General features: G+C 36.5%; 1 protein-coding gene across 1 annotated transcript in view; it reads left to right on the forward strand.

Annotated features, from left to right (window-relative positions):
- celsr1b (cadherin EGF LAG seven-pass G-type receptor 1b) overlaps positions 1–18,109 on the forward strand; it is a 47,929-nt gene that overhangs the window by 27,513 nt on the left and 2,307 nt on the right. Inside the window, exons 7-32 of the mRNA XM_052597221.1 lie at positions 1,824–1,987; positions 2,160–2,285; positions 4,351–4,517; positions 4,627–4,812; positions 5,118–5,231; positions 5,317–5,491; positions 6,242–6,383; positions 7,605–7,725; positions 8,293–8,476; positions 8,808–8,909; positions 10,042–10,136; positions 10,277–10,486; positions 11,376–11,559; positions 11,650–11,766; positions 11,870–12,080; positions 13,310–13,477; positions 13,616–13,742; positions 13,825–14,025; positions 14,139–14,313; positions 15,947–16,059; positions 16,155–16,231; positions 16,335–16,461; positions 16,838–16,963; positions 17,068–17,204; positions 17,708–17,802; positions 17,909–18,052. Coding sequence (XP_052453181.1) covers positions 1,824–1,987; positions 2,160–2,285; positions 4,351–4,517; positions 4,627–4,812; positions 5,118–5,231; positions 5,317–5,491; positions 6,242–6,383; positions 7,605–7,725; positions 8,293–8,476; positions 8,808–8,909; positions 10,042–10,136; positions 10,277–10,486; positions 11,376–11,559; positions 11,650–11,766; positions 11,870–12,080; positions 13,310–13,477; positions 13,616–13,742; positions 13,825–14,025; positions 14,139–14,313; positions 15,947–16,059; positions 16,155–16,231; positions 16,335–16,461; positions 16,838–16,963; positions 17,068–17,204; positions 17,708–17,802; positions 17,909–18,052 — 3,788 coding nt within the window. The remainder of the gene's footprint in view (positions 1–1,823; positions 1,988–2,159; positions 2,286–4,350; positions 4,518–4,626; positions 4,813–5,117; positions 5,232–5,316; positions 5,492–6,241; positions 6,384–7,604; positions 7,726–8,292; positions 8,477–8,807; positions 8,910–10,041; positions 10,137–10,276; positions 10,487–11,375; positions 11,560–11,649; positions 11,767–11,869; positions 12,081–13,309; positions 13,478–13,615; positions 13,743–13,824; positions 14,026–14,138; positions 14,314–15,946; positions 16,060–16,154; positions 16,232–16,334; positions 16,462–16,837; positions 16,964–17,067; positions 17,205–17,707; positions 17,803–17,908; positions 18,053–18,109) is intronic.

An 18,109-nucleotide genomic window follows, 5' to 3' on the forward strand; every position in this document is an offset into this window, starting at 1 on the left:
TTGATAATAATAATAACATTTATTTATTTACTTACTTGCTTATTTTTTTCTTGTTGAATATCCTATTTCAGTCAAATGGATGAATGAATATTATTCTAATGATGATTTTTATTATTACTGTATTAATAATATTAATAGATTGTATTATCAGTAATACGTGAAAGTGAAGTGACGTGTGGCCAAGTAAGGTGTCCCAAACTCGGAATTTGTACTCTGCTGTTAACCCATCCAAGTGTGCACACAGACAGCAGTGAACACACACACACACACACACATACCGTGAACACACACCTGAAGCAGTGGGCAGCTGTGCTGTGATTTCATGTCAGCTTAAGATGTTTGTTATGATCCCTGCATAACAAGTTGTACTACAGTATTTGTTTCTTTCTTCTCACACTCTCTCAGTCTCCCACATTCATTCATGTTTCCACCGTCTAAAGTCCTCAGGGCATGATATTGTTCCCTGAAAGGGAGAATGTGACAGGATGAGGAACTTGAGCGCACGAAGGCATGCTAACTACCGTCGGGTGTTGAATAGCTGATCATTACAGCAGATTACACAGCATTCTGCTACTCCCCTTACACTCAGTTCCATCTCTTTTTCCTAATCTCCTCCAATCTGCACTCCGTCGCATGTCAAACCAGTTTTATAGGCTTTACAATGGAACCACACTCCGGCTTATCTGCAGCTGGGATTTGCTATTGTAGGCTAATTGTGTGTGTGTGTGTGTGTGGAGAACAGAGCGGTTTGAGATGGTGGAGCTCCATCTGAGATAAGTGGAGATATGGTCTGTAAAGCCTCTCAAATGCAACTGCTAGGGTCAGACCACATGCTCGCAGTAAGTGCTGACCCATAAACTCACAAATCTACGTGGATTTATGGATCAAGATATGAATTGTAGATGAAATGCACTGCAGTCCACTACAATGTGAAGCCCAGATGCTGAAATCCTCATATCTGGCTACAATAAAGCAGAAATAACTAAATAATCTTCAGGATAAAACTTAAATAAACACACTCCTTTTAATAGCTCTGCGTATTTTATTTTCTAATGGCTTTCTCTTTTTTTTTTTTTTTTCAAGACCCTTGAAATCTAATAATCTGACTGCGCTTCTTTCTATGTATGATAGATATGATGGATATGATCGTTCCTGCCAGATGCTGCTGGATAAAAATGTATTTTAAAAGAAATTTGACTATGAAGAGCATTAACTGCATTTTGCTTCTATCAAATAATGCAAAAATCTGGAACCTTTTTTATTCGTTTATTGAAAAACAGACAGCATAAAAATGTGTTATATAAATTTATGTATTTATGTATTTATTTGTTTATTTCTAAAAGCAAGCCAAAACTTGAATAGTGTGAAAAATGTTAACATTATTTATGATGATAGTTTTTATCTTTTTGAATATAATTCTACATTAGTATTATTGATACTAATAATATTGACTAAAACCATACTACACTATACATATAGTATACTATACATATAAAAACATACACACGCATATAGAGAGAGAGATTTTGTCATCATCTTGGCCTTTATGTTTTTTCCAAACCAATGCGTTATTTGTCTTTGTTAAAACAAAAAGGAGATGAATGAGGGGAGAGAGAATGGGGATTTTGTGTGCACTTGTGTTAAAAGGACAAAAAGACATACAATAAAAGAACATTGTCTTCTATTTTCTGCCCAATGTGCCTCAAGGTCTGATTATTTCAGTTTTGCACGCACATGAACCTTATGAATGTGTTAAGCCATTGAAACTGGAGAACGTTTGGGACTGTTTGTGGCTTCACCGATCTTTCTGTGTATGTTTGCAGGTCATTGGATCTAACAGGACCTCTGCTCCTGGGTGGCGTCCCAAACCTCCCTGAGGATTTCCCTGTACAGAACCGAGACTTTGTTGGCTGCATTAGAAACCTGACAATCGACAGCAAGCCCATAGACATGGACAGTTTTATTGCCAACAATGGCACCTTAGCAGGTTAGAAACTGTAGGGTTCATATCATGAAAGATCTTCCTGGGTTTTTTTAATACTTCATTTTGAAGTACTATAAAAACAAACTCTAACTTTTGAAACTTTTTTTTTTTTATCTCCATTAAGGTGTCAAACTCCAACCCTAATATTTAAAGTGTGCTCTCCCTTTCTATTCAGGTTGTGCAGCAAAACATGACTTTTGTAGCCAGGTTGTTTGTCAGAATGGAGGTGTATGTGTGAATAGATGGAACACCCACACCTGTAACTGCCCATTAGGTTACGGTGGAAAGAACTGTGAACATGGTAAGATAATCCTCTCTTTCTACTCTATTATGTAAAGAATTCTTCCTTTGACTTGAGTTTGCTTAATGGACACAAACACATAGACACGCCTCCCATCTTTTGCCCAGATTTGCTCTTGGCCTCCATGAAATACCAATGTGTACACAAATCCAATGACTCATACTCAGCAGTTGACAGGATCTATCTATCTATCTATCTATCTATCTATCTATCTATCGATCGATCTATCGATCTATCGATCGATCTATCGATCTATCGATCTATCGATCTATCGATCTATCTATCTATCTATCTATCTACGTCTTTCTGTTTGTCTGTCTGTCGTTCTATCTTTTTATCTTTCCATCCATCTACAGGAAATGACAGGTTATATGTCACAATCTTTTTCCACTCTAAACCTGTTTGAGTAAGTGCATTATAATCACAAAGAGAATCTTTTAACCGTAAGTTAAGATTTAAGAGCGCGAATGGGATTGCAACTGGCTTAACATTTTCAGTGAGCTTAGTTTGACCTAATTTCCTGTAGGGAAACCCGGCTGAACCCACATTTTCTAATTATTTGTGCTTATCAGTTGGATGGAGGAATCGTGGCATGTTATGAGACTTCAAAAGAACATAAAATACATAATACTGCCAATTCAAAGAGATCTAAGTCCCTCTTGTTTGCCCGAAACTAAATTACTTTATTCACTAAAATACAAAAGCAGATATTTTGAAGACCATTTAGTCTACTCTTTAACATACATCTACAACATACATCACTCTCACTCTCTGCCAAAGGTCTAAAACCTCAATTGAGGAAAACTAAAGAACAGGCCAAACTGGGGGTAGACACAATTAACCGGTAGAAATTTGTCAACCAATAAGATTTTGGAATTCATTTTGCTATATGCTCGTGCTGTCTCGTAGACTGTTTCGGAGCACTGTCAAAGAGGTGCACGCGCTTATAGAGCGCAGGAGTATTGAACAGAGTTCACAAACGTGAAGCGATAAGAGAAACATATAACATAAATAACATAAAAATAACATAATATTTGGATTTTACTGTTCTGGAACAGTGTTGTAAATACAACTTAACCACTGATTTCTAGTGTCCTCTTTTAGAAGACCAAACAAAGTAGTTTTGCTTTCACAACGAAACAGTGTTTCCACAACAGGGCGCCGGCGGCAGCAACAGCATAAATACAATGTTACACCTAGTTTCTTCGCATTTTGGAGGCGTTATGCAAATATTCCCACACAGTGACGTAGACGTGGGGGCGTGTTAGAATGAGCTGTTTTGGATAGGAGTGGTTGACTTAACTTTTATAAAGAATATCTATTTATATCTGAGACTTTAGTCTTTGCAACTTTTCAGATCTTCTTTGCGCACTTTGCATAAACTTTTATAAGAAATGTTTAATTTACAAATTGTAGAATATGCAGAGTTGTATTAATTTGATTAAGCAGTGTACAGTATGAAGCATTTCTTATTTATTTGTAGATTTTTGTCTTATTGCTTGTAATTAGTTTGTTATTCTTGGTTAACTGCTGACTGTTTATTTGTCCTCAGTTTTAAATGTTGTCTAATGTTAGTTTTTTTTATTATTATTATTTTTTTTTATATTGACTCTGGTGACAAGAATTATGAGATTTCTATGGTATCTAGCAAAAATATCTATATTGTGATATATATCAATACCTTGAAATAAAATCACTCATATCGTGATAAAAGATTTTGGTCATATTGCCCACCCCTAGGCCCAATTATGAATATCATCGCTATCACTGTCACACTCCCAAGGCTGGGTCTAAGATATACTACTGTTATTTCCATAAGTTCAGCCCTCACATATTTAGAGAAAGTAAAATATTTGCCCTGAAGACATTGGTGTGGAAGAACATTTCACATTCCTGATTAAGAAATCTCCTGGTTGGCTGGGAAACATTCCTCTCTGTGTGAATAATAGTGTTTATTTGTGCCTCAGGACTGGAGGAAATGCCAAAGCATCAAGTGGCATTTATTTAATTCAACAGACTAAAGTCTGGATGTCATCTAAATTGTGTGGTGCTCTTCTTTCTGCAGTTATGCCTGCTCCCCTGCATTTTGATGGTCACGCGTTGGTGTCATGGAGCGAGACCGACATCACCATCGCCATTCCCTGGTACATGGGTCTTATGTTTCGCACCCGAAAAAGCACAGGGGTTCTACTGCAGGCCAGTGCTGGAGATTTTTCCAAGATCAGCCTTATGGTGATTATTGTGTCTCCACTGCATTTAACCCTGTTTTCGATGATAATAGAATAAAGCAGATAAATGAGACTTGTATTCGTTTTCTCAGCCTCTTATTTTGTATTTCCAGGTGAACAACAGACACCTTCGGTTCCAGGTGTTTCTGGGGGTCCGACGAGTGGCGCTCTTAGATTTCCCCCAGGTTTGCGTGGACAACGGTGAATGGCACCATGTGCTCGTAGAGCTCAAGAGTGGAAAAGATGGCAAAGACATCAAATATATGGCTCTCGTGTCTTTGGACTATGGCATGTTTCAGGTATATGATTTCAGTATTTATTTACAGTATATAACATTTCAAAATTAACTAAAACTGAAATGATATGGATATATATATATATATATATATATATATATATATATATATATAAAAAATGACAATCATTCAACAAAATATCTAAAACTGTAACAAAAATGTAAATGAAAAAGGAAGATACAAACTTACTAAGACTTACTATAGTTACTGAAACGTCATATATATTCTAAACACACACAATTCTGTGATATTTCCACACTTTTTTATTAACATTTTACTCATATTTATTATATCGTTTTGTTATCTAGAGGACAGTGGAGATCGGTAATGAGCTGCCTGGGCTTAAACTGAGGAACTTGTTTATCGGTGGACTGCTTAAGAGAGACGGGACTGTGCAGGCTGGATTTACTGGCTGCATGCAGGTATACTCCAATAAACACACATTTACATTGTTTAAAGGTGTGGATTGTCTCATTCATATGGGTACGTCATGTGGTCATCTCACAGGGTGTGCGAATGGGTGAGACCTCCACTAACACCATCAACATCAACATACGGCATGCAACGCGAATCCACGCGAAAGACGGATGTAACGTACCCGATGTGTGTCAGTCCAGCCCTTGTCCGTCTCACAGCCGCTGCACAGACAACTGGGCATCCCACACGTGTGTCTGCGAGCCAGGTAACACCAATAGTGCTACAGAACAGAAACTTTAAGACTGTTTATATAATGGAATGCAAAATCTTAAGACCACTTTTAAATTGAAATGCCATGGACACATATAATTCTATTTTGCACTAAAAAAACAACATCAAATAGTAATGAAACAAGAATTTTTTTTAGGCCTCTGTATAGGATTTAAGGTTTGAGTCTCTTGTTTTATGAGTTTTTGATTCACACACACTTTCTCAGTCTCACTTTTCCCTTTACTAAGTTTTCAGTGTCACATGATCCTTCAGAAATCATTCTAATATGCTGACTTGATGCTCAAGAAACATTATTATTACCATGTGTTGAAAACAGTTCAGCTTTTTTTCAGTATTCTTAGATGAACAACAAATCAGAACAGAAACAGAAATGTTTTGTTACATTATAAACGCCTTTACTCTCACTCAATTTAATGCATTATTGCTGAATAAATGTATTTCTTTCTTTCAACAATTCTTTGAAAAAATATTTGTGCATATACTATACATTCATTTCAAGTTCATGTTCCTTATAAGAAAATAATAGATTTTTCTTTCTTTCGTTATTTCCATTTTTAATTTATAATGTTCACTCAGTAAAATAAATAATAAATAAATGAATACATATTTTTTATTTATAACATTAGACATTAGACATTTAGAGCCCTCTGTTTATGATTTTAGAAATGAGTGTCTACGTATCTGAATCTGACACACACACTCTTTCTCTTTTCCTGTTCCCCAGGTTATTTTGGCAGGGACTGTGTAGATGCGTGTCTCTTGAACCCTTGTGAACACACTTCCTCCTGTGTTCGTAAACCCAGCAGCAAACGTGGCTACAGCTGTGAGTGTGGACACAATTACTATGGCCAATACTGTGAGCATAAGTGAGTATCTCTCTGTATCTTTGATTCGCTCATCATTCATGTGGCTCACACTAAGGTTTAGGGATATCAATTCCAATAGTTTTTCATACGTGAGTGCTGCCTCAAATCTTGCATCTTATTGAACAAAGATGTGCTGGTAGTAAAATTACCATTTTGCATTCCCTTGCATTTTTTTTTAAAGAACGTTTCAAATGTTTTTGTGCATACAGTAAAAGTCAATGGGATTTAAAACAACACTGGCATAAAAACAATGATTTTAATTGATTAAAACAATCATTGCATATACAAAAAACACAGTCTTAGAGGTTTGGAAATCATTGCACAACATAAATTTTTGGTTGAACTGTCCCTTTAATGTTTAGATTTGGTTAGGATTAAGGAAAGCACTTGACTTTTAGTTAAATCTTGGTACTTGCTGAAACACGCTGACTGACAACAGCTTTATTGTCTGATGGTCTGTTTCATGAACTGCCAAGGTTTTGTAAGTGGCTAAATCTGTGATAGCAGACGCTGGCGGTGTTTGTGATGGTATTGTTGTGATGATCCTTTAATTCTGGTAATTCCACGTGTCTTTGACGCCCACACTGTCACGCTTTTATTTATAATGAAACAAGTCAAATAATTCTCAGACTGCTGGAATTATCCAGGATTTCATCCATTAAAGATAAACTAAAGGGGAAAAAAAGAAAAAAGAATGAAAGTTTTAAAGGTGAACTTTTTTTTAAACGTAAAAGATATTTTCTTGTCACTTTACATAAATAAAATAAAATAATAATGACAATTAAAAAAAAAACTAAACTTGTTCCAAAATGAGAAAAACACAGATAAAATAATTTCCATGAGTGGAAAAAAAGAGACTAAAATAACAGTCTATTTTTGAGATGATTTAGTTTCTGTTCCTTTCTTTCACCATAAAAAACTATTCTCTTTTAAATGATCACAAAGCTTAGAATGATGTATTGCCTTCACACAAGCAATTTCGTGTTTGCCTCGCAGTCAGAATCGACTGCTTTGATTTTACAGCAGAATTTCATGTCCAATTTCAAAGCAAATGCCCCCCTTTTCAAATTTCCAATCCGTCTAAGTCCCCAATAAAAGCTGTTTTGAGTCTTATTCTGTGGAGTTTGAAATGTAAACTTAGTCTTTTGCTAGGCACTATTGTGCTGTTGTACTTTTCTATGTCTTTTTCACTTTTACTTTGACGTTTGTGCGCACACACAGAGGGGACCAACCTTGTGCTCGCGGCTGGTGGGGATACCCGACCTGTGGGCCCTGTAACTGCGATGTCAGCAAAGGCTTCAAAAGGGACTGTAATAAAACCACAGGAGAGTGTAGCTGCAAGGTAAGCTGCAAGTGATCACATGCTACAGATTCTCGAAAGAAACCAGACTTCTAGACTTCCAGTTGTTGTCCAACACTCACACTTCAAATAAACTGGACCAAGTAACTTTTATTCCATTAAGCGCACTACTGTTTTAAAAGTTTGGGGTCAGTAAGACCTTTTCATGTTTTAATTTTCACCATCATTGCTCCAGTTTTCAGTGTCACACGATCCTTCAGAAATCATTCTAATATGCAGATTTTTTACAGAATTATTTCTTATTATTAATAGTGTTGAAAACAGTTGTTCTGCTTTTTTTTCAGGATTCTTTAATGAATAGAAAATTCTATTTATTTGAAATACAAATATTCTGTGTTGGGGGAAAAAAAACAGAAATGTAAGATGTAAACTTAAAATTCTGAGCAAAAAAGTCAGAATTGCAAAATGCTAACTAAGAATTATAAGATGTATATCTCACATTTCTATAAAAAGTAGGACTTGTGATATAAAAACTTGCAATTGCAATAGAAAAATGCATGCTTCCATATTAATTTCAGGTTCATGCTCACAAAATTCCTTTATTTTCAGGACAATTACTTTCGGCCTCTTGGTGCGGACACTTGCTACCCGTGTGATTGTTTTCACCTTGGAGCGCATTCCCGGACATGTGACCCTGTAACGGGCCAGTGCCCCTGTAAGATGGGTGTGGTGGGTCGTCAGTGCAACCGTTGTGACAACCCCTTCGCAGAGGTGACAGTCGGGGGATGTGTGGGTATGTGTGCTGTCAACTGGCCTGGATATCAGTTAACGGTTGTGAACCTCTTTTCAAAACTCAAACAGAATGCTTGAAAATATCTTGGACAATTGAATAAATAAGGCCAAAAATATTTGCAAGCGCAGTATGATGAAATGTAAGTGTAATACACTCCAGTCATGAGCAGACTGCTTTTATGTCAGCATTGAGAGTCTGTACTGACAACGATGGACATTTGTGGCTCCTAAAAAGGTCTTATCATTAAGACATAGCAACAAACCTTGTTAGAGGCAGCTAATGGCATCTTTTTTCTTCTCCCTCACTCTCACTCCATTTTTTTGTTATCTAGTGGTTTATGATGGTTGCCCCAAAGCCTTTGAAGATGGTATCTGGTGGCCCCGCACCATGTTTGGTGGCCCTGCAGCCACAAACTGCCCCAAAGGATCCAGTGGTACGCCCTTTAATCAAATCAAGAATTTACATTATCAAAAGATGGACACACTTGACTGAATTTGAAAAGTTTGAATTTTGTAGACAGCTATATTTATTTATTTAAAAACTGATTTCCTAATAGAAGTTTCTAGTAAATTCCACAAATTATAAAAAACTGGCAAGTAACCAGTTGAATTAGACAAAGTTTCTTGCAAAAAAATAATGGAAAAAAAAAATATTCAATAATGTTTGTTTTAATTGAATTGTTTAGTTTTTTTAGAGTTTGTCATTCTAAATATAGTTATATTTATACAATTAAGTATATATAATCTGCCCTAATAAATAAGAACATTTTAACCTTTGTAGACAATTATATTTATACTTTTTAATATATAATTGTACCTCTAAATGAATTTCACTATTTAACTATATATACTTTACTATGTACTATACTATATACATATATATTACTGCCATCAAACATTTAAGCGCGATTAATAACATCCAAAATAAAAGATTTTGTTCACATAATATATATGTGTGTACTGTGTATATTTATTATGTATATATAAATACAAACACATGCATGTATATATTTAAGAAAAATACGTTATGTTTATATATGAATATAAATATATAAATGTAAATATTTTAAAAATATTTACTGTATGTGTGTCTTTATATATACATAATAAATATACATGGTACACACACATATATCGAGTTATTTTGGAAAACTAATCACAATTAATTGTTTGACAGCACGAATACACACACACACACACATACTACATACATTTTATTTTAAAACTACATGTTATTTATATATGTGTGTGTGTGTGTGTGTGTGTGTGTGTGTGTGTGTGTGTGTGTGTGTGTATGTATGTATATTTGTATGTATATATATGTGTATATATATGTTTATATATATGTGTGTGTGTATATATATATATATATATATATATATATATATATGTATATATATATATATATATATATTACTTTAATTAAAACATTAAAATTACTAACAATAACAAAGTAGATGTGTCCAATTATTTGACCGGTAGTGTATGTAGGAATATTCATCTTTTTATTACATTATTGTTGAATGGTTTATCAATATATATATATCCTCATTTGTTGTTTGACAGGCACAGCTATCCGACATTGCAGCGATGATAGAGGTTGGTTTCCACCTGAGCTCTTCAACTGCACTTCCCTCAGCTTTTCAAAGCTAAAGAAAGAGGTTTGTCGCTCTTTTGCTGGTTGATTCAAGTTGGAATTATAGTCAAGGGTGAAACTGGAAACTATACACTATTAAATATTGTACTCCATTTTACACAATCCCAAAAGTGACCAATGTTTCCTCCTTCATGTGTGACTTAGAGCGAGGATCTTCATGCTAATGCTTCTCGAATGGATGGAGAAAGATCAAAAAGCCTTGCGGGCCTGCTCCACTCTGCCACCGACCACACGGAGCGCCTCTTTGGGAATGACGTGAGGACTGCCTACCATCTGCTGGCCAGTGTGTTAGAGCACGAGAGCCTGCAGCAGGGCTTTGAGCTCACCGCCACCCATGATGACGATTTCAACAAGGTATAGACCTCAAAGTCTTCACCCACGCTTCCAGAATCAAAGAGGATTTTAGTTAAATCTGATGGGTCTAAGATGACCTGCCAGCTCTAGCTCTCTTTACCAAGATGGTCCAACTAGTGACCATAATTGACCAGCTTTAACCAGTTAGAAGGCATGTAAATCATTCATGGCTCCTTTGTTGGTTGATTGGGAACCTTATGGAAGCCAAATCTTAATTGCTTAAATTAAATTAAATCAAATTGGTTTTTGGTGCATTGTATCTGAATTGTTGCTGGTCCAATATGACCTTCCAGCTCCAATTGTCTTAACCAAGAAGGTCTACCTTGTTGACACTCACTTCATCAGTTGATAATCCACCTGATCAACCATCTAAACCAGGTTGAACCAACTAATGACCATACATGACCAGCTTTAACCAGTTAGAAAGCATGCAAATCTATCCCAACTGTCCATCATTACATTGAAGAAAAATGTTGGCTTCCACCTGAGCTCTTCATTTGCACTTCCCTTAGCTTCTTTTAGGACAACTTTGTTGGTTGATTAAAGGTGGAATTTGTTTGCAACCCGAATCTTAATTGCTTAAGTTGGTCAAATTGCTGTTTAGTTCAAGATGACCTACCAGCATTAACTCTCTTAACCAAGATAGTCTACCTGGTTGACACAGACCTTACCAGTTGCTAATCTAGGTATTCAACCATCTAAACCAGGTTGAACCAACTAATGAACATAAATGACCAGCTTTAACCAGTTTGAAAACATGTAAACCGTCAGATTAAATATATCAAGTGTATGTATGCAATTTAAAAAACTTGTTTTACTTTAAGATGTATTCATATTTCAATGGTTATAGTCCAGTATTAATTAACATTACTCCTCTGTGTTGTGTTAGAACATCATTAAAGCTGGAAGTGCCATCCTTGACCCTGTCAACAAGGATCACTGGGAGAAGATACAGCGCTCTGATGGCGGGACGGCGCATCTGCTGCACCATTTTGAGGAGTACGCCAACACTCTGGTCCAGAACATGAGGAAGACCTACCTGAGACCCTTCACCATTGTCACTGACAACATGAGTTAGTATTGGGTTCTCCATCCTGTAGCGTCTGCTCTGCTCAATTTTTAGTGTTTAATATAAAATATGTATCATTTTTCTTTACAACCAGTTGTTGCATTAGATTTTCTGGACTCCGATGCAAACCAAGACAAGATTCCCCGGTTTCAGGAAGTTAACGAGGTGTACTCATCTGTCCTGTTCCCAAACCTGCCGAAAAAGAGCAAAGGTTGTCACTTTGAAAATTGTTTCTTTATATTACCAGTAATATTCATGGAAATGTGCAATGATACAATTTTATTCTAACCTTTATCATGTCTTATACACTACAGATGCTTTTACCACAGAGCCTCCAGACCAGATTGAACCAATAGAGTCTTTCATCAGTGTGGACGGATCAGATACTGTTGACTTCACACCATCCATTAAGAAAAGACGCCACGCAGAACAACCCGATCCACCTGCTGTTGTGATGGTGATGATCTACAGGACTCTGGGTGGACTCCTTCCAGAGAGTTATGATCCGGACCGCCGCAGTCTTAGGTAGCACTTCAGATTTTAAATTAAAATTCAAATTAAATTACATTTATGCATTTAGCAGACGCTTTTATCCAAAGCGACTTACAGTGCATTCAGGCTATCAATTTTTACATATCATGTGTTCCCGGGGAATCGAACCCTCAACCTTGCGCTTGCTTGCTTGCTAAAGCAGTGCTCTACCAGTTGAGCTACAGGAACACTACACACATTTTACAGTACATACAGTACAAACAACAGATTTACTTATTCAAGAGATGCAATGGTAAAAAAACAAAAAAACAATATCAATTAATATGAGAACTATTAAATAATTAGGGACGCACCGATATAAAAATTTCGGTCTATATGACAAGCTGATACAGTAATTCTTTTCATTCTGGTAAATTGTCGATATTTAAATTCTATACCATTTTGCCTACATAGATTAAAATGAAACCACTAAATACTAAAAGTTTAAATGCTAAAAGTGAAACAATTTCATTATAAAGTACAGTATAAAAAATTCAGATTTATTTAGAGATTTGCTAAAAATGCTTTAAAGATTACAGCAAAGGTAATCTAAATGTAAAAATAGAGCAAGTGAGCATGAACAATTAAGTGTCTAATACCTGTGGAAGCCCATTTTCACCACATGAGAAAGAAACATGGTTTGGTAAATCATAATTATGACATGAATAGATAAGAATTAGATATAGAAGTCAAAATAAGTCATAAGTATGTCGTAGTCATAATTATGTGACAGAAAGTCCAAACTGACAAGTTGTCATTTATGAGATAAAAAGTTGAAATTAGGATGCATTGAGAGGAAAATATTGAGTTACCAAGTCATAATTATTAAATAAAAGGTAAAAATTATGACATACTATGTCATAATCATGAGATAAGTTGTAATTATGAGATACAAATTTGAAATGATAAATTAAGGCACAATTATGGCTTAAAAAGTCATACTAAAGTCAGAATTATGTTATGTTAAGTTATATTATGACTTCATATTATATAATGTCAACATTTTATCTCGTAATCATGACTTCGCAACTCATAATATAGATTTCTATGTCATAATTATGATATATTATTTACTTTTATCAAAGCATGTTTTTCCCCATTCTTCTGTAAACATCAGCCAATACAGATAAATTAAAAAAAAGAAGCTGATATAGTACAGATATGACAAAGTCTTTTTCCATTCTGGTCCTTTTTTTCATATCTGGTGCTCTACACATTCCCAGACTGCCCACTCGTCCTGTCATCAACACTCCTGTAGTGAGCGTGGTGGTCCACAGGGACGGAGAGCCTCTCCCCACCCCACTCCAAAGACCCATCACCCTGAACTTCCGGCTCCTGGAGACCCACGAGAGGACCAAACCTGTGTGCGTCTACTGGAACCACTCCATCCCGTGAGTCCTTAATTAATGAAAAGATTATAGTTATTTTTCTGATTTGGCAAGAATAAACCAATCTCTGTTTGTGCTGTTCTTATAGGGTAATCATTTATTTTATATTTTATTTGTGTCGTTCCTGCTCTTGTTTGATAGGGTTTCTGGTGGAGGCGCCTGGTCTTCAAAAGGCTGTGAGCTGGTCTTCAGAAACTCGACTCATATCAGCTGCCAGTGCAACCACATCACCAGCTTTGCTGTCCTGATGGACATCTCCAAACGAGAGGTAAGCACAGCCAGCTATTTGGGGTAATATGGGTTTTTGCTAGTATACAACTAGTTTTTAAACTCTGTCATCTTGTCTATAGCATGGTGATGTACTTCCTCTGAAAGTGGTGACTTATACGACAGTGTCCACCTCTCTGGTGGCCCTCCTCATCACCTTCCTCCTGCTGGCCATTCTTCGCAAGCTGCGCTCCAACCTACACAGCATCCACAAGAATCTGGTGGCCTCCATCTTTCTCTCTGAGCTCATCTTCCTCACTGGAATCAATCAGACTGACAGTCCGGTGAGCAGTCTGGAGAGTTTTTAGATTATGATAACAACCACATTGTTTAATTGGATTTATCTCAGATGATCCTATGTTATACTTAAGCTTTCTGTTTCTGATCTGATTTGTAGTTTGTATGTACTGTTGTGGCCATTCTGCTACATTATTCGTACATGTGCGCATTTGCCTGGATGTTTGTGGAGGGGCTGCACATCTATCGCATGCTGACCGAGATGCGTAACATCAACCAGGGCCACATGCGCTTCTACTACGCCATCGGCTGGGGGATTCCTGCTGTTATCACTGGTACTCAGTCATAGTTTGATCTAGAGGACACGTTAAGCTGTTATTTGTAAAATATATAGTTAATGTGTGGTATACATTATATATGTTGTAGTCCTGTCAAATACATTAATCACAATTAATCACATCCAAAATAAAAGTTTTTATTCAGCAGAGGTGCATTAAATGACTAAAAGTGAAAGTAAAGACTTTTATAATGTTACGAAAGATTTTCATTTAAAATCCTGAACTTTGAACTTGGCATTCAACGAAGGATCCTGAAAAAAGTGCATCATGATTTTTCACAAAAATGTGCAGAAAATCAGCTTATTAGAATGATTTCTGAAGGATCATGTGACAGTGAAGCCTGGAGTAATGAATAATCTAAAAATTCAGCATTGCATCACAGAAATAAATAACATTTTAGAAAATATTAATAAAAAAACAGTTATACTTAATTTTAAATTTATACAGTTATATTAAATGGATCATATGATGCTTTTTTTAAAGATCATTATTTTGTGTATTTGGTGTAACAGAATATGCTGACATGCTTTAATGTTCAAAAAACATATTATTCAAACGCGTTGCTTTCTACAAAGTCCCTCCTCCAGACAAGCACAGTATGCTCTGATTGGCCAACTGACCCAGTGCATTGTGAATAGCCAAACACCACAAGCACTTGTCGGAAATGTAATGCCCCTTTCTATAATCACGAGCTTCATCTTTCAAAATAAATGTAAAGACAGTTAATAATGTCCTTAATTTTACTGTCAGTTCAAGCCAGAAAGGGGAACAGAGTTGTGTGACTGTGACAGACAGTGATGAAGCTCCTATGTGTTTGCAGTACACAAGCCATGGACAGTTAAGACAGCTGACTCCACTGTTATGTGAATGATGCTCTCTCTCTCTCTCTCTCTCTCTCTCTCTCTCTATCACACACACACACACACGTGCGCGCATGCACACACACACAGACACATACACACACATACATACACAATTTGTAGATTTCTGCATTTGAACAGTGAATAGCAAATACTTAAACTAATAACAAAAGCGCCAGACTGTCATAGCAAAGTCAGAATGACCTCCTCTCCTAGGTTCACGAAACGGTCGCCCATAAAATGTGTTGCTGTTCTGTTGTAAGTAAACTTAAAGATTCCTAACTGCATCTACTATCGGAAGGCCAAATAAAGTGATTTTGCTTTCACCTTTTGACATGACTGCTTCAACACTAACTGGTTACTGAAACCACACCTTCTGTATTTGTGTGAGCATTTGGGCGGCATTATGCAAATATTTCCACTTAGTGACATAGACATGTGGGGGAGTGTTTGAATGAGCCGTCTTAGGGGGGCGTGGCAGAGTCTTAACTTTAATAAAGGATATCTCTTTGGTTTTGAGACTTTAGTCTTTGCAACTTTACAGATATTCTTTATGCACCAAAAGCTTGTAACACTCCAAAGAGAAAGGAACAATTGAAATCGCATCATATGACCCTTTAAAATTTTAATTAAATTGCTGTTTTACTGTCAAATAAATGTTGCCTTGGTGAACATAAGCTTCTTTCTAAAACATAAAAACATCTTAGCAACTCAAAAACTTAAAATCTTGCTCATTTGTGCATTGTTGCTGATTGATTGTCTCTTCTCAGGTCTGGCTGTGGGTTTGGATCCTCAGGGTTATGGAAACGCTGACTTCTGCTGGCTCTCGGTTTATGACACTCTTATCTGGAGCATCACAGGACCAATCTCCGTAGTGGTGCTGGTCAGTTTGTGGAAGCACTGCTTTCTTTTCCATCCCTCCCAACTGCATTTGGTTTTGAGTAAATAATGCAAAATAAAACACTTTGTGTTTAACAGATAAATACAGTCCTCATTGTGCTGGCAGCCAAGGCCTCGTGTGGACGGCGCCAGCGAACAGAAAAGTCAGGAGCAATGTAAGTTCAGCAAGAAGGTGAAACTGAACAATACAGAAATATTAATGGCTTGGAGCAGGTAAAAGCTATTTTTTTTTCATCACTCTTGTCTGCTCTTGTGCAGCTCTTCTCTTCGAGGGGCCTTCCTCCTCCTGTTGCTCATCAGCGCCACCTGGCTGCTGGGTCTGATGGCAGTCAACAGCGATGTGTTGTCCTTCCACTACCTCTTTGCCATCCTCAGCTGCTTGCAGGTACATACAGTATGGTCATGTGCTGTGTAATTAATGTTCACTGTTTGTCAGAACAGAAATTTGAGATGTCTTTCCCCTATTTCTAAAACTTTAAATGTAATTTTTACTTGTTATTTTAACTTTACCATATCTCTTTATATAGGCATAGTGAAGTAAAAATGTTAAATTAAAGTTAAAATTAAAATTAAAATTAATTAATAAATAAATATATTATATAAATATATTAATAAAAATATAAACATGGATAATTAAACACAATGGTTTTATAGAAACCATATGGGAGTGGATTGCTCTCTTTAACAAACAGTTTTGCTTGTGTATTGTTCAAATGTTTATCTATTTAATTATTCAGTAATGACGTGTATTTTTATTTCAGGGCATTTGCATTTTCTTTTTCCACTGTATTCTCAACAAAGACGTGAGGAGGAACCTAAAAAGTGTTTTTACAGGGAAGAAAGTACCAGCTGAAGATCCCAGTACAACACGGGCTACCTTACTCACAGTGAGTCATTTCACATCTTCAGTTAACTAAATAATATTCGTGTATAGGCCAAATGTATTTGCTGACTGATCGCTAACAGTGAGTCTCTTCATCTGTCATCTTAGCGTTCTCTGAATGGTGACGTCTACACGGAGGATGGAGGTCTGTACCGGACCACCATTGGAGAGTCCAGTGTTTCTCTAGAAGCCTCTATTAGATCAGGCAAGAGTCACAGCAGCAGATACCTTGTTTCCACACTCAGGTAATGCACCAGGATTATACTGAATACTACAAGTGACCAATCAGAATCAAGTATTTCTTAAACATCCGTGTAATAAAACAGTGTTTCATTTGAAATGCTAATGTAAAATATCCCCACACCTTCTCCTTAACCTCTTAATATGAGAATCGTGTAGCCTTATTTGTGACTTACATATTTTTTTTACCATAACAAATGACAGAGCCGTATTAGCAGTATTGTGATTCACAGCACATCTTATATTAGGTCCAATGTGTATTGATTCACATGTTTGATCTCTCAGACACACTTCTAACTGCAAAATGTAGCAGTAGAGCATATGATATTTACAGAAAAAATGTTAAGAAGTAATTCTGGTTGTCATGTATGTAATACTGCTATATTTGCAGCTGCATTTGTGAACATTTCACATGCAACTTACTGTCACTGAATAACGTTACTGTGACTCCACTTGATGTAATGATAATTATGTAGTAATGTATAGATTTGATGTTGTTTTCACTCAGGGAGAAGAAACCCAGCATAACGTCTAATGGTGGAAATGTGGGGCATGATGAAGGAGACCCGTCGCTCTTCTTCCACAAGAGTAAAAAGGAAGAAAGTGAGGACAGAAGTAACACTTAGGAGCATTATGCAACTATTTTTAAGACCATCGAAGGCTCAGCTTGTGTCAGAACGTCTGAATATTCATTTTCTGTTATTTTCAGACTCAGATTCGGACAGCGAACTCTCAGTGGATGAACACAGCAGCTCCTACGCTTCCTCCCACTCCTCGGACAGTGAGGACGAGGCCAGACACTCCAGGACCAAATGGAATAACGAGAGAACGCCCATCCATAGCACTCCTAAAGGTGCCTGCAGCCTCTTCTGTGAACTCTGACCTGCTCTTTTACGTGTTTAATTCATTT

This window comes from Carassius gibelio, chromosome B25, assembly GCF_023724105.1.
Source record: "Carassius gibelio isolate Cgi1373 ecotype wild population from Czech Republic chromosome B25, carGib1.2-hapl.c, whole genome shotgun sequence".
NCBI classification, from domain to species: Eukaryota; Metazoa; Chordata; class Actinopteri; order Cypriniformes; family Cyprinidae; genus Carassius; species Carassius gibelio.